This window comes from Penicillium solitum (assembly GCF_028829755.1).
Source record: "Penicillium solitum strain IBT 25940 chromosome Unknown utg000001l_segment0_segment0, whole genome shotgun sequence".
Classification (NCBI taxonomy): domain Eukaryota; kingdom Fungi; phylum Ascomycota; class Eurotiomycetes; order Eurotiales; family Aspergillaceae; genus Penicillium; species Penicillium solitum.
The window spans coordinates 2,254,245-2,268,767 of record NW_027072121.1 but is presented as its reverse complement, the minus strand read 5'-3'; the positions used below and the strand labels follow the sequence as shown (position 1 = coordinate 2,268,767).

Here is a 14,523-nt window from a genome sequence, read left to right as displayed (position 1 = left end):
CTCCAAACCTTATTTGACAATGTACTCCGCAACAACCTCCGGCGCAGAGCCAAACAAAGGCTCGAGCTTCACGCACATTTCCAGACCAACCCACGATCGCACTAGCAGCAACGCATCCTCCTCTTCCTCCGATGCCTCAACCGACGCGCCCGATGTCGATACCTCAATCTACCCAGACGGCAAGATGTCACTGGCGGGGATCTCGCTACGCGCAATGCTCCTCGGAACTAGTCTCGGACTGTCAGCAAGCCTGTCGTTATTCCTAAGCACCGTATACCAAACTCCACTCTGGCGCGTTCCCTTCTTCATCGCCTCGCTGAGTCTGTTCCACTTTCTGGAGTTCTACGTGACGGCGCAGTACAACACGCGGTATGCGACTGTCTCCGCGTTCTTGTTGTCATCGAACGGATGGGCGTATAATATTGCGCACGGGTCTGCCATGGTGGAGTGCCTTGTGTCGCATATTTTCTGGCCCGGGCAGACTGCTGCGGGGCGGTTGGTTACTGTGACCGAACCGTTTTTCGGAAGCTCGGTCTCGTTGCTGCTTGTCGCAGGCTTTGTGCTTTTGTTGATCGGACAGGTTATTCGCACCCTTGCTATGGCGCAGGCTGCGAGTAACTTCAATCACCATGTGCAGAGTCAGCATCAGGAGGGTCATGTTTTGGTTAATACTGGTCTTTATCGGTATCTGCGGCATCCGAGTTACTTTGGATTCTTCTGGTGGGGTCTGGGTACACAGCTAGTGCTAGGGAATATGGTTTGCTTTGTTGGATATTCCCTAGTGTTGTGGCGGTTCTTCTCGAGCCGGATCAAGCGTAAGTTGGCTGTCTGTTTTGGTATACTGGATATCTTGCTAACTGGTTTACGCTACTGCAGGCGAAGAAGCTTACTTGATCTCCTTCTTTGGCGACGAGTATGTTCAGTACAGAAAAGCTACCCCGGTTGGTATCCCGGGAATTTAGTTGCAAAACGTTACAGTATCGAAGATATTGAATAGAGTAAATACACAGAAACAATTGATATCAGTATCAGTATATGTGAAAATGTATGGAGCTAGACTTGATCGATCAGAAGTCTGGTATATGGTATAAGGTGTGATCACACCCGTAGGCGTAGTAGCTTCAATCTTGTAAGCTATTTACATTGGCATCGTTATAGCTTACTTTCAGGCGCGACTCCTCCCACCGCGCCACTCATGTAAGGTCCACTCTCATCCGACTCGTTCTCGGCGGTCTCGGCGCCGAAAAGGACAAGCTCACGTCCACCTTCAGTGCTCCACCATGTAACACAGCAGTGCGACCGATCAACATCCATCTCACCGCCAGCTAAGGCTTTCCAGAAACGATCGATACAAGCATGTCGCATATTGCGGTCGGAAATTGTGTTGATCAATTGTGCTGCTAAGGGGAGCCATTCCTTCAGATCTTCGACCCGGAGGAATGAAAGGGAATCGAGAAGAGCAAGAGTCAGCACAGCCTGTTCGGAGACAGGTGGACTCTGGCTCATGTCTGGATTTGGACCCTGGGGAGGGAGCGGTGTAGAGGAAGCATTCAAAGCACGGTCATGAACAACTTCCAGCAAGATGGAGGGGAGAAGGGGTTGGGTATTTGCTAGGGGAGAAGGAGGTGCTGTAATTTGGATGACAGTCTTGAAAGCAAGACGGAATTGGCGCGCGGAAAGGTTATTGGGGAAAACCTGTGGATGATTAGAACCTACTTCCGTATAACAGCGGGGGTGGAACTCACAGCAAACAGGTTTTCGATATAGAAAGGCAGGTGTTTGGCAGCTAAATCCGAATTATGGGGAATAGCGAAGACAACAAGCACCAGGCTGTGAGCAGCTTCGAAAATCTCCAACAGAAGACTGTTAGCGCCGGCTGCGAGATATGGGAAAGCGGCAGACAATAACAGTTCCTCGTTTGTCTCTGAGGATATGACAAGAGGGAAATGCTCTGCGACATTCAAGAAGAATAGATCTAGACATCGTTCAACTGGGTGAGCAGGAATTTGTCCAATATCGCTTGGCTTGATGCTTCGCAGGAAATTCTCGGCGAGGACGGGGTATTGTGAAAGGATGTCTATGGCTGCCAACAGCACGAACATCTGCTGAGATGAGGCATTCTGGCCAAGCCGAGAAGAGATGAAATACATGTTGCGAAGTATGTGGAGACATTGCATCGATAGGTATGGGGCGCCTGGAAGAAACATAGTTAGTACAGAGCAAACATCATCGCTCGTTCGTAACTTACTACTGTTGGCAGCAAGAGCTGGGTCGTTGATAGTTCTCCCCAGCACAGCCCGAAGGGTAATAACCACCGAGTATAAGCAATTTCGCAACATCTTCCAGAGGGCAGGAAGTGTGATTTCCCGGGATTCTGCGTCTAGGAACTCTGCTTCTTCCGCAACATCAATCTCAGACAATTTGTTCTGCCGCCATTGAACCATGAGCGTCCGAACGAAGTCCGCCAGGTAATCAACAGTCTGCGCAACAATTCTCGGATCCCGAACATTATCAACAGAATGCGCGATGAGACGAGACAAGGGCCCCAGAGTAGACACAAGCGGGCGAGCAGCTACCGCGGAGACGATACCAAACGTGGGGGAGTTGGATGACCAGCGGAACTGCTTCCCGGGAGCCTCAACAACATCTTGATCAATTGATCCCAAGAAATAGCCACCCTCGAGGCCCTCCGAAGACAAGTACGCCGACTGAATCATCGTCGGGAGCAAGCGATCATAATCCAGCTTGCTTCTCTCGAGATCAGACAGAAGCTCAAAGGTATAGTTCAAGACCATGGTGATGCACTGTCCATCAACCCCAGTCTCAGGGCCAACCTCCTCCAGCGCTAATTGCGCCGCTCTCGCAAGCGCTGACTCGAGTTTCACCCGAATGTGCCGTGGTAAGCCCCGTCGGTTTTGTCCCTCGAATCCCATCAAGATTCCGCCCAGCAGAAGCGTATGCCTCCACCGCGGGGACTTATCATCGGCGCCCTCGGCGACAGCTTTAACCCATGCCTCATACTCAATCCTCCTATTCCGCCCATACGGTATCCGGGGTTCATCGGTGGTGTCATTCTGCAAGACAGCGATGGCGGCGGTGTTGAAGACGCTGAGGATCTTGCGACATGATTGGAGGTCAACGGGGTGGCTCCAGAGCGAAGGCGCGGTGAGGAGTTGTGATGAAAGAAGTGTCAGATTCAGAGGATTTCCCAACATTGACAGGAAGCTGGTAGCCGTGGGAAGAAGACTGAATCGGCCCGTCGTTAGCCTGCCATTGACCTCCCCAATCCCATTAGAGTATTTGGCACTTACGAAGCGGCATCTTGGAAGCTGGAAGTCGCCTGCAGCGACCGCAGCAGCGTAGCCAGAGATCGTTCCGTGGCCATTTCAAGACTGGAGGTGATAGGGATGCTCCCAGACAAGCGGCTCTACATCGCCCAGGGAGTTGAGATGATCAACCGCGGAGAAGCCGAGGTCCGGCTCCAGAGCCAAATACGGGGGCGTCCATGCTATGTTGACCAATGACGCAGAGCCAAACAGTGCAAACAAGCATCGTCATCTCCGAGGGTCTCCCTCCAGACTTGCCTTTTTTGTTGATACGCGTGCAATACGTCCATAGTGACTGTCCTCTGTTCACGTGTCATGTTTCGATGATTGATCTTCGCTGCAGCTGAACTAGCGCAGCTAACTCTCCATGGCCAACAACCGCGTCCCAATTAACTACGAAGTGCCTTCGTTTCCATCGTTGTACGATCCCCTACAGATGAATCACCAACAAGCATACTACCTATACTACACGAAGGACATCTGGCGCTTCACACTTTTCTGGACGCTGATATTCTACGGCGCGACACATCTCACTGTTGCTGGGTGCGCCGTACTGACTCATTTCCGTAACTGGAACGTGATATGGATTGTGCCGTTGGTGTACATTTTTATTGCAGCGCTGGAGTCACTTTTAGCGGGCAGTATAATTGGAGTTGTGTAAGTTGGTTGCTCGATACTTGACTTACCCAGAATGATTAGGTAGCTGACGCTTCTACGGTGGATAGCCTCGGTGCGGTGTATGAAGCAGGCAATTTCAGGATGTCCACTTGGCTACCGATGATTTGGGGTGGTGTCAATGTTATGGTTCTTATTGTCACCAGCTTCCCCATGCAAGGTGGCCTTTGAATGTTATCCCAGCTGCTACTGCCTTCGATCATACTACGACATGTCTACGTGGACGGCAACTACGGATTCGGAATATGTCCAACCATGTCCAACCAACCTACGCAAAGTCTCATCGACAAAATCCAGGAGACTTCGAAATGCCCTAAATTTTCCTATGATACAAATGGGATTTGATATCTCAAATAACGCCGTCGTCACGCATCAAAGTAGCTATGCTATGTCCTTTGCGCCAATGCCAAGCCGATTCAACGTGCATTTCAAACCAGGTGTCCATTTTTCATCACTGTCTCCGATTTCCGTCGGGCATACCACCGCCTTGCAAACCAGGCAGGCCACCAAATCCACCAGGGAAGCCAGGGTTGTTCGCCAAAGCTTGGAGGTTGAGATTTTGTGGCATGGGGAAACCCTGGAGTTGCTTCTGCAATTGTGCGAGGTCCATATTCATGGGCGGTGTTCCGGTCATACCCTGCGGCATGGGGAACCCAGGCATTCCAGGTGTGGGGGTACTCGACTGCGATGGAGGGTGAGTAGACATGAGTGCAGCCAAACGGTCTGGATTCATCCCACCCATAGCGGCACCATCTACTCCTGGCTGCCGAGGCTGAGCACTGCCAATACCAGGTAGCAACCCTGGAACGTCGGGCTGAGGGCCGGCCCGCGGCGCACTTTGAATACCCGGCAGAGCAGGGCCGCCTGGTCGTCGTTGATCGACCAGGCTGTCGGCTTCGTCCTGCATTTCTTGCTCCTCGTCCTCGCGCATTTGTTTCCGGCCAAACCCGCGGTTCCATGTTCCTTGTGCTTCTGCGGCCTCTTCGCCAATGTGGAATCGGTCCTTCATATAGCTAGTCTCGCCAGGCCGAGTCCGCGACCAGAATCGAGTGAAGTTATCCTTAGATCCAGAAGCCAAGATATGGCCCAATGGGTGCCAGTCTAGTGACCAAATTGTAGCACCGTGCGCGTACTGTACCCGATGTGCCGGGTAGATCACCTGCGGCGGAGTATTGGCCGGGTCCGGGCTGTCGTACGGCGCCACGGTGGGAATCTGGCCGGCCGGCAGGTGAGGCTCATCAAGTAGATAATGATAGAGAGAACCATCCTCAGCACCAGTCGAGATAAGGTTACTGTGAATCGGGTGCCATGTCAAAGAAGAAACCGGCTTGTCATGGCCTCGCAGAATGCAAATATCGCGCATCATCCGCAAATCAAATACCCTCGCGGTCTGATCTCGCGACGAAGTAGCAAGGAGGTTGCTGTTCACACGCGAGAACCGCGTCGATGTGACGGTGTTTTTGTGGCTGTGGAGGGTCGTCAAACAGCGGCCAGTGCGCGGATCCCAGAACTTAACCTGGTGGTCCTTCGATCCAGAAACAATCAGACCCTTAGTCGGGTGCCAGTCGCAAGACTTGACATCCCAGTTGTGTCCGGTCAGTGTTGCGTCGGCCGTTCGGGTTGCAAAGTCGAAAATTTTGAGAGTTGTGTCATCGGATGCTGAAAGGAATTTGGTATCACTGGGTGCCCACGCTAGATCGCGGACTGCATCGTGGTGTGCATCATCGATCGTCTCGACGTTGTTGAAGTTGGGTCGCCAGTATTTGATATCACCTCTTTGTCCACCAGAGACCAGCCAGTCCTGGCTATGGGCCCATGCTAAGGACGTGACACCGGCTTGTATTTGATCGTAGTGTGCCTGTATCGAGAGGACATCTCAGATTAGCAAGAGTACAACGCGCAGAACCTGTAAATACGCACATCCATGACCGTCTCGAAATTAAACGCCGTTCCATTCCAAAGCATAAACTCTCCCGTATGACCGCCGGTCAACAGCCGCCTTCCCTCGGGAGTCCATCGCACCACGACGATGGGTTTCTTTGATTTTCCGATTGACTGGTGAAGGTGTCGGACGGGGATTGTATCGACAGCAGAATAGGGCCGCGCCATCGGGGGAAGAACCTGTCGCAAGTCAATATCTTTGTACATCAGCTCAGAGCAGCTCAAACGACACATACATCGACCGCGAAGCTGGGACTTGGTCGTTCCGTCTCCAATCGATATCCTCCTTTGTATCTCGGTTGCCGTGTTCGCATCCATTGTACCATTGAAGAGCCATAATCCGTGACGAGACCTGAGTAACAGTTGTGAGTCAGTCAGGCTTCAGGCTATGAGCAAGTAGAAGCTCAGTTAAGGTAACTTCAAAGCAATCAAACATACGTGGTCTGCGAGGTCCGACTGGACCGTCGAAATTCTTCCCAAACCGCCCTGGGCCGTCACCTGCATTGTCGTCGTAGTAGGCCATGGCGACCGGTTGAAAAAATATACGGGATCAAAACTGTCGGTTCGCGAACATGAGGATTGAAAGGAAATTGAAGTTTCAAATACTGATCGAATATTGAATCGGACCGGTCCAACAAAAGCACAAAATACGCGGAGAGAGTCGAAGCTCTTCGGAGCGCAGGATCCGTCCCTTGAACGCTTGTGACGCTGATTGGCCCCTGCGGGATTTATCTGCAAGCTTGCGCTATGATGTCTCTCTGCCCCCGCCATGTCCAGGTATTAAATCATCTTGTTTCGCGTGCTTTTGTCTTTTGTCTTCTTTTTCTCTTCTTCTCTTCTCATCTGCCGTAATTGTGCGGCCTGGTTGTTGCTCTACCTTTCGCATTGCTCTCCGTCGGTGCTCCGGTTTAGTCGGAGCTCGACCTAAGGACCCTTTGATTTCTCACACTCCCAAGGTTGCCGAGCTGTTAAGATGACTACTCGCACCGGCGCAATTACGAGCGCTCGCGAGGAATCGCAGGTCAATTCAACTAATGGGGCCATCCCGACTGTAACCGAGGTCTCTCCGCCATCAACTTCAACTTCCAAGAAACGCAGTAAATATCGCCATGTAGCTGCATACCACTCAGAAGCTCGTCATTCCAGCCTCAGTCGAGAGGCTGATGTGCTTCCCAATTTCCTGGGGTTTCGAAATCTTATGGTGTTGGTACTTGGTAAGAATCGCTAGAGAGTGCTAAACGCAAACGGCTAATGTCCCGACAGTGGCGATGAACCTGCGATTGATTATTGAAAACTTCATGAAGGTGGGTAATCCAAATGTTCAGTTACTGTTTCGAGGTTGCCAACTAACAAGCATATAGTATGGTGTGCTAATATGTATTAAATGCCATGACTATCGCAGGCAAGACGTTGTTTTGGGGTCCATATTGTTTGCCTCGGTTCCGTGTCATTTGCTTGTGGCATACATCATTGAGCTTTCAGCCGCTACTGCAGCCAAGCAGACAGTGGGTCGTCAGAAAAAGACAGAGAAAGAGAAAGAACACGACCAGAAGGTCTTCCAGTCCACATGGCCGTACACTGCTTTCCTACACACACTCAATGCTACCCTATGCCTCACAGTAACCAGCTTCGTGGTATATTTCTACATTCACCACCCAGGCATTGGGACAATATGCCAGCTACATGCGATTATTGTGTGGTTGAAGAACTGCTCTTATGCCTTCACAAATCGAGACCTTCGTCTCGCGCTCCTCAATCCCTCCGCAGACCCAGGCTTGCCCGAAATCTACTCCTCGTGCCCCTACCCGAGGAATATTACCATCAATAACCTAGCGTACTTTTGGTTGGCGCCGACGCTAGTGTATCAGCCTGTTTATCCGCGCACAGCATCCATCCGGTGGTCATTTGTTGCAAAGCGCCTTGCAGAGTTTGTGGGCCTAGCAGTGTTCATTTGGCTTCTGTCTGCGCAGTATGCCGCACCGGTATTGCGCAACTCGATTGATAAGATCGCAGTAATGGACATTGCCTCCATTTTGGAGCGGGTTATGAAGCTGTCCACTATCTCGTTGATCATTTGGCTTGCTGGCTTCTTTGCGTTGTTCCAAGCGCTTCTGAACGCCTTGGCCGAGGTCATGCGGTTTGGAGACCGCGAGTTCTACACCGACTGGTGGAACAGCTCGAGTCTGGGTATGTATTGGCGATCTTGGAACCGGCCTGTCTACCTCTTCATGAAGAGACATGTCTACTCACCGCTGGTGGGTCGTGGATGGAGTCCTCTGGCTGCGAGTGGAATGGTTTTCACGCTCTCTGCGATTCTTCACGAAATGCTTGTGGGAATTCCCACCCATAATTTCATTGGTATGTCTTACACCCCCTGATCACAACTCAAAGGCTAATCAAGTCCAGGTGTCGCGTTCTTTGGAATGATGTTCCAGCTGCCGTTAATTTCCCTCACCGCACCATTGGAGAATATGCGCGGGCCTGAAGGTCGGGTCATTGGAAACTGCATCTTCTGGGTCAGCTTTTGTCTCGTCGGACAACCGCTCGGAGCGCTCCTGTACTTCTTCGCTTGGCAGGCCAAGTACGGGAGTGTAAGTAGGATGGTGCCGAACGTGTGAGCATGAACTTTTCAAGGAACATTTAGCCATTTTGTGTATCCCATTTCTCTTGACATATGCTGGAACTTCCAGCTCTCCTTGAACATCTATTCGTGAAATGCTAGAAAATATCCCTTGTATGACGTCATACTTTTGTTGCCTTCTCATTAGTACTCCAGGGCTGTCGATTCCATAGGCAACTAGCTTGAACGAAGGGTCTAGAAAAGTCTTCGACCTGAGGTTCTCAAAAGGCCAACTATATCACAACGTACTTTGTAGGCGAGACACCTTGAAAGTTCCGGATCGGGTGAATCGATTGCACCGACGGGAGCTCGGGGCCTATGACTTCCGAACCTCCAATTGACGTATAAAGGACACCCAGAATCAGGCGAAATCACAACATAAAGCTACTAACTCACGTCATTTCCCCGGATTCTCTTCTCATCATGGTCGCATTCATTGTTCCTGGCAACTACGGGTAGGTTATGCTACTCCTAGCTCAACCTTCAAGCTTCCCGTGAAATCCGAGGCTAACATCATTCCCCCAGTGCCGTCATTGCCGTTGCACTCGGTGCCATCCCCGTCTTGGGCTTCGTTCACGGCTGTATCACTGGTAGCCTGCGCAAGGAGGCTAAGGTGCCTTACCCTCACAGCTATGCCTCCATGGAGCTATGCAAGGAAAATGTGCGTCTCATTCCCCGTCTATCACCCGGCCTTCGCAAGCCCCTGTTTTCAATGGAAATATATGTGTACTTTCTATTGAGTATCAGATGACACCTACTAAACTGATTATAGGCCAAAGCTGAGAAGTTCAACTGCGCCCAGCGCGCCCACACCAACTTTCTCGAGAATTCCTCGCAGACAATGCTCTTCACCCTGGTCGCGGGTTTGAAGTACCCGGAGTTGGCTGCTGGTCTGGGCGCTCTGTGGGTTTTCTTCCGCGTTCTGTTCCTCTACGGCTATGTATACTCGAACAAGCCCCAGGGTAAGGGCCGCATGATAGGCGCGTTCTTCTGGTTGGTGCAGGGTGCTCTCTGGGGGTTGAGTATCTACGGCGTTGGACGGCCACTGCTTTCTTTCTAAGCACCTGAAGCTTGAAATCTTCTAAAATGTCTTGAAATTGAAGATGTGCTATGTATTTTTATGTCGAATGCAATGCAACGTATTATGCGCCACAGTTCCAGCCTCGGAAGATATGTAGCCAGTGGGGGTCCACTGTGGCAGAAAAAGTTCCCCGATGGTCTTCGACTCAAACTTGCTTCTATTCTTCTACTTTTGGGCCTGAAAAGACAATTGTATTCTAGAGGCCTTTGTCGTTTGCTCCGTTCCCTCCTCTTAAATTCTCAAATTCACATATCAAATACATAAAAACCACCTCTTCACCCCGCCAACCCCACCATGTCGTCCAAGTCGCAATTGACCTATAGCGCTCGTGCTCAATCGCACCCCAATCCTCTTGCGCGCAAGCTTTTCCAAGTCGCCGAAGAAAAGAAGAGCAATGTCACCGTCTCCGCTGACGTGACCACGACAAAGGAGCTCCTGGACCTCGCCGACCGTAAGTGAACCCAGCCCACCCCACCCCTCCAACGAAACAGCCCACTAAAACCCATCACCAGGCCTTGGCCCCTACATCGCCGTGATCAAAACCCACATCGACATCCTCTCCGACTTCAGCCAAGAAACAATCGACGGCCTGAACGCTCTAGCCCAAAAGCACAACTTCCTCATCTTCGAAGACCGCAAATTCATCGACATCGGCAACACAGTCCAGAAACAGTACCACAACGGCACCCTCCGCATCTCCGAATGGGCCCACATAATCAACTGCTCCGTCCTTCCCGGCGAGGGCATCGTCGAGGCCCTCGCACAAACCGCCCAGGCCACTGACTTCCCCTACGGCTCCGAGCGCGGCCTCCTCATCCTCGCCGAGATGACCTCCAAGGGATCCCTCGCAACAGGCTCCTACACCTCCGCCTCCGTCGACATCGCGCGCAAGTACCCCAGCTTTGTTCTGGGCTTTGTCTCCACCCGCTCGCTGGGCGAGGTCGAGTCTACCGAGGCGCCCGCTCAGGGCGAGGACTTCGTTGTCTTCACCACTGGCGTCAACCTCTCGTCTAAGGGCGATAAGCTCGGTCAGCAATACCAGACGCCGCAGTCGGCTATTGGCCGCGGTGCGGACTTCATTATCTCTGGTCGTGGTATCTATGCCGCTGCGGACCCTGTTGAGGCTGCTAAGCAGTACCAGCAGCAGGGATGGGAGGCGTATCTGGCCCGCGTGGGCGCACAATAGAGCGTGCAGTCCACGTGCCACTGTAGTTACATGAGTGTTGATGCATAATGAAAAATATATATTTGATGGCGTCACGGGTCTTTTCAGTGTTATGTAGGGGCTTTCCTGCATGTACAGACGATGCAAGGGCAATGTTAAGTCCAACATGCAAGTGCTTTACAGCATGTTTCACCTCGTCTTCGGTGAATCACGAGATCAAGAGCGAATCTAAAAATATCTGAACATTGGAGTAGCTTTGATAAGGAGGCCTTCTCCAAACAACCCGTGGACTGAGGTCGTGATACCAAGAGTAACACCGTACTTTTGTTTCAATTTTGTCGGAACCCACCACGGAATCAGAATTGGAGGCATCTCGATATGTTGTGCACCTGGGTATTGTAATATCCGACGCAAGTCCCCGCACATACACCCCCTATGCTATATACCAGCATCTACCATGCTACAGATCGGCCTCCGCCAGGCATATGTTTGTCAGAATGAGCGGCCCTACTATCCAATGAAAGGCTTGGTATACGGAGTACAACAAGGATGTCGAGGAGGCCTGTGGGTCCCTACGCCCGCAGGGTGATTAGTTATACTACCCAAATAGGTATGTAGACATTATAGGTTCAAGGCCATACATAATGTTGATGGTAGAAAGTACTTTGTACTTTAGTGGCCTTTGTTCAGTTAAACTGCACGCTTAGTAATAGTTCATTCTCGTCTATGCTAGGATATATGTGCTAATAGATTATCTGGAGGATATGTGATATTCCGGGGAATAAATGTCAAGAAGAGAAAGAGAAAAGACAAGTGGGGAAAAGATCCCATTGCCGTCTCCAGTGAAGCCTCCGCATCCAATAACGGAGAGTAAATATTGTATCTGTGCTCAGTAAATGTAGAACAGCTGCATCATACCACGACTGAGCTGCGAGCACCTACTGGAAGGGGATAACTTACGCTCTTTTCGGTTATGTATAAAGATATCCAACCTAAACTGCCTCCATGCTGATCATTCCCCTCATCCCCCCCCTCTTAAACGTCCAATGAGACACATCAGAAACCGGCTACTCCAGATAAACCAGCTTCTTATCATGCAGAGACCCACAAATCACTTTCCGGGCTGCATGTGCTGCGTTGCTTGATAGGAGGAAGTGTTGAGGATATTCTCATGAGATAACGGTGCAGTGCAGCTAAGCCGGCTTCGCTTGGAGGTACAGGGTACCGGATACAGTAACCTACTTGGTCTTAAGTAAGATCGTCCTATAGTTTTAGCTATCGGACGTGCGGAGTCCTCGACCTTGCTCTTTTACGTTATTTAGCTGTGCCCGCCCGGTTGTCGTTTTCCTTTTGATCTTTTTTATGCATTGCCTTGGTATTGCTTATAGTTGCACCACCGCGAACTTGGCGACAGCTTAGTTTTGTTCTGTGTGACCTTGTCTGATATTAATAACTCTACTGCCCCATCCTTCTACGTTCTACCTTATTGAACCGACACTATGGCCTCAGATGAAAAAGCCATTGGCATTTCCTCTGGCGTGGACATCGGCATGGACGTGGGCCAAAAAAGATATGTTGACTCTATGATTGAGAAGCATGCACATGACGCCGATGAGGCTATGAAGGCCTTGGGTGGTCTCCAGGGTGAAACTATCGAGCTGGACGAGGCTACGAATCGCCGCTTGTTAAGGATTATTGACTGGCATATGATGCCCATCATGTGCTTTATCTATGGCATGAATTATCTGGATAGTATGTGTACCTTTCCTGGATCTTGGTTTTATGCTTTGCTCTATCGGCTATTTATTCAATCCAAAATACTAATCCGTGATCCGATGTATAGAAACCACCCTCTCCTATGCCAGTGTTATGGGTCTTAAAACGGACCTGGATCTCGAGGGAGACCAGTACCAGTGGCTCGGGAGTTTGTTCTACTTTGGTATGTTACATCTCTACTTTTCTCCTCTTAAATAGATTTTTCTCCGGGGGCATTAAACCTAATAGTTCTTCTGCATAGGTTATCTGGCATGGGAATACCCGACCAACCGCCTCCTCCAGCGCCTCCCACTAGCAAAATACTCTGCAGCCTGCATCTTGATCTGGGGATTGATCCTTAGCTGTTTCGCTGCTGTCAATAGCTACTCCGGTGCTATCGCTATCCGCTTTATGCTCGGTGTATTCGAAGCCGCTGTGACACCGGGCTTTGCACTGTTAACTTCCCAGGTACAAAACTCATCATTATAAACGAGATACAATGGATCGAGCTAATTCCCAAACAGTGGTACACAAAACAAGAACAAGGAAGCCGCGTCAACATCTGGTTCAGCTTCAACGGCGTGGGCCAGATATTCGGCGGATTGGTCGCATACGGTATCGCCGTCGGCGCCGAGAAACACGGGTCCTCCATCGAGCCATGGAAGATTGTCTTCCTCGTTACTGGCCTCCTCACCATCTGCCTGGGAGTGGTATTCCTTTGGATTGTGCCAGACAACCAACTCAACGCACGCTGGTTAAATGAGGAAGATCGCATCTTGGCTGTTGCCCGTGTGCGGGTCAACCAACAAGGCATTGGAAATAAGCATTTCAAGCTATACCAGGTCAAGGAGGCGCTTTTGGATCCGATGACCTGGGCTTTCTTCTTTTATGCTTTGATTGCCGATATTCCGAATGGGGGTATTTCCAATTTCTTTAGTCAGTTGGTATGTTGGTGTTATAAATACTTGAAGGTTCCAAGTATGCTGACCAGTCCATCACAGATTACAAGTTTTGGATACAACGCGAACGAGAGTCTGATTCTGGGTGTCCCCGGTGGCGCAGTGGAAATCGTTGCATTGTTGCTCAACGGCTATGTGGGACATATCACCGGGCAGCGCATCCTCGCTAGTTTGGGTGGGCTAGTCGCTGCCATCATAGGAATGCTACTCATTGTCGCTCTGCCCTTATCGAACAATGTCGGTCGTTTGATTGGCTATTACCTCACACAAGCCAGTCCGACACCTTTCGTTGCATTGCTATCGCTTATTTCCTCGAATGTTGCGGGATATACTAAGAAGACGACCGTGGCGGCTTTGTATTTGATTGGATATTGTGTTGGAAATATCATCGGTGAGTACTCCGTACAGAGAAAATAAAGAGATAAGGGGTAAAAGAAATATGGAGAGCACGCTAACACGACATCTAGGCCCACAAACCTTCCGTCCGGAGGATGCTCCCCGCTATGTCCCCGCCGAGGTGACAGTTATCGTCTGCTGGGGGGTATGTCTGTTCCTGCTGGTCGGAGTCTGGATGTGGTATCGTCGCGAGAACGAGAAGAAGATCCTTTTCACTGCTCGACCGGAGTATGTGGGACTGGAGAATCAAGAGTGAGTCATTTATGTCGACATTTCTTAGCTATTTTGCTAACTTTGGCTAATTTTTGTAGGTTCCTTGATTTGACTGATCGGGAGAACCCCGAGTTCCTTTATTCTCTTTAAACTACTCCGTAGAAATTTGAAGAATAATAGTATTATGGACAAATAAATGCATTCCAAGTACTCCGTACTGTATTTCTGAGATTCAAGTATTTTTGTATTTCGTAGATCGTTGAGACTAGGGCTTGGCGCCCCAACACACACATGCAGGATGCAATGTCTATCATAGGTTAGCGTACTCCTTTAGTTTAGGGTATTACTGTTAGTTAACTAGTAAAAGTTAACAAAGTTAACTAGTCTAACAA

At 50.3% G+C, this 14,523-nt stretch overlaps 8 protein-coding genes across 8 annotated transcripts; 6 read left to right on the top strand and 2 right to left on the bottom strand.

Moving 5' to 3' along the window:
* Window positions 1–19: 19 nt before the first annotated feature.
* N7455_000856 (protein-S-isoprenylcysteine carboxyl O-methyltransferase) lies at window positions 20–962 on the top strand (the record flags this gene model as incomplete). Its single annotated transcript, XM_040961783.2, has 2 exons — window positions 20–815; window positions 877–962. The coding sequence occupies 2 exons, from the start codon at window positions 20–22 to the stop codon at window positions 960–962; spliced, it is 882 nt and encodes a 293-aa protein (XP_040807778.1).
* Window positions 963–1,152: 190 nt separating this feature from the next.
* pex8 (putative peroxisomal membrane protein Pex17) lies at window positions 1,153–3,385 on the bottom strand (the record flags this gene model as incomplete). Its single annotated transcript, XM_040961766.2, has 4 exons — window positions 1,153–1,695; window positions 1,746–2,194; window positions 2,249–3,246; window positions 3,312–3,385. 4 exons carry the CDS (start codon window positions 3,383–3,385, stop codon window positions 1,153–1,155), a joined length of 2,064 nt encoding a protein of 687 aa, XP_040807802.2.
* Window positions 3,386–3,601: 216 nt separating this feature from the next.
* On the top strand, window positions 3,602–4,287 carry N7455_000854 (uncharacterized protein). The gene is made up of 2 exons (XM_040961782.2): window positions 3,602–3,983; window positions 4,052–4,287. The coding sequence occupies exons 1-2, from the start codon at window positions 3,694–3,696 to the stop codon at window positions 4,170–4,172; spliced, it is 411 nt and encodes a 136-aa protein (XP_040807785.2). The 5' UTR covers window positions 3,602–3,693; the 3' UTR covers window positions 4,173–4,287.
* Window positions 4,288–4,452: 165 nt separating this feature from the next.
* On the bottom strand, window positions 4,453–6,465 carry N7455_000853 (WD40 repeat domain-containing protein; the record flags this gene model as incomplete). Its single annotated transcript, XM_040961784.2, has 4 exons — window positions 4,453–5,859; window positions 5,922–6,122; window positions 6,179–6,294; window positions 6,381–6,465. The coding sequence occupies 4 exons, from the start codon at window positions 6,463–6,465 to the stop codon at window positions 4,453–4,455; spliced, it is 1,809 nt and encodes a 602-aa protein (XP_040807791.2).
* Window positions 6,466–6,915: 450 nt separating this feature from the next.
* Window positions 6,916–8,656, top strand: N7455_000852 (putative diacylglycerol O-acyltransferase (DgaT); the record flags this gene model as incomplete). Its single annotated transcript, XM_040961761.2, has 5 exons — window positions 6,916–7,156; window positions 7,206–7,246; window positions 7,304–8,300; window positions 8,349–8,533; window positions 8,633–8,656. The coding sequence occupies 5 exons, from the start codon at window positions 6,916–6,918 to the stop codon at window positions 8,654–8,656; spliced, it is 1,488 nt and encodes a 495-aa protein (XP_040807788.2).
* A 329-nt stretch (window positions 8,657–8,985) lies between these two features.
* N7455_000851 (MAPEG family protein) lies at window positions 8,986–9,622 on the top strand (the record flags this gene model as incomplete). The annotated part of the gene is made up of 3 exons (XM_040961779.1): window positions 8,986–9,017; window positions 9,088–9,223; window positions 9,335–9,622. 3 exons carry the CDS (start codon window positions 8,986–8,988, stop codon window positions 9,620–9,622), a joined length of 456 nt encoding a protein of 151 aa, XP_040807783.1.
* A 315-nt stretch (window positions 9,623–9,937) lies between these two features.
* pyrG (orotidine-5'-phosphate decarboxylase pyrG) lies at window positions 9,938–10,829 on the top strand (the record flags this gene model as incomplete). The annotated part of the gene is made up of 2 exons (XM_040961756.2): window positions 9,938–10,094; window positions 10,156–10,829. The coding sequence occupies 2 exons, from the start codon at window positions 9,938–9,940 to the stop codon at window positions 10,827–10,829; spliced, it is 831 nt and encodes a 276-aa protein (XP_040807779.1).
* Window positions 10,830–12,307: 1,478 nt separating this feature from the next.
* N7455_000849 (allantoate permease family MFS transporter) lies at window positions 12,308–14,281 on the top strand (the record flags this gene model as incomplete). The annotated part of the gene is made up of 7 exons (XM_040961774.2): window positions 12,308–12,560; window positions 12,652–12,747; window positions 12,826–13,031; window positions 13,088–13,507; window positions 13,565–13,913; window positions 13,990–14,170; window positions 14,230–14,281. 7 exons carry the CDS (start codon window positions 12,308–12,310, stop codon window positions 14,279–14,281), a joined length of 1,557 nt encoding a protein of 518 aa, XP_040807790.2.
* Window positions 14,282–14,523: the final 242 nt, after the last annotated feature.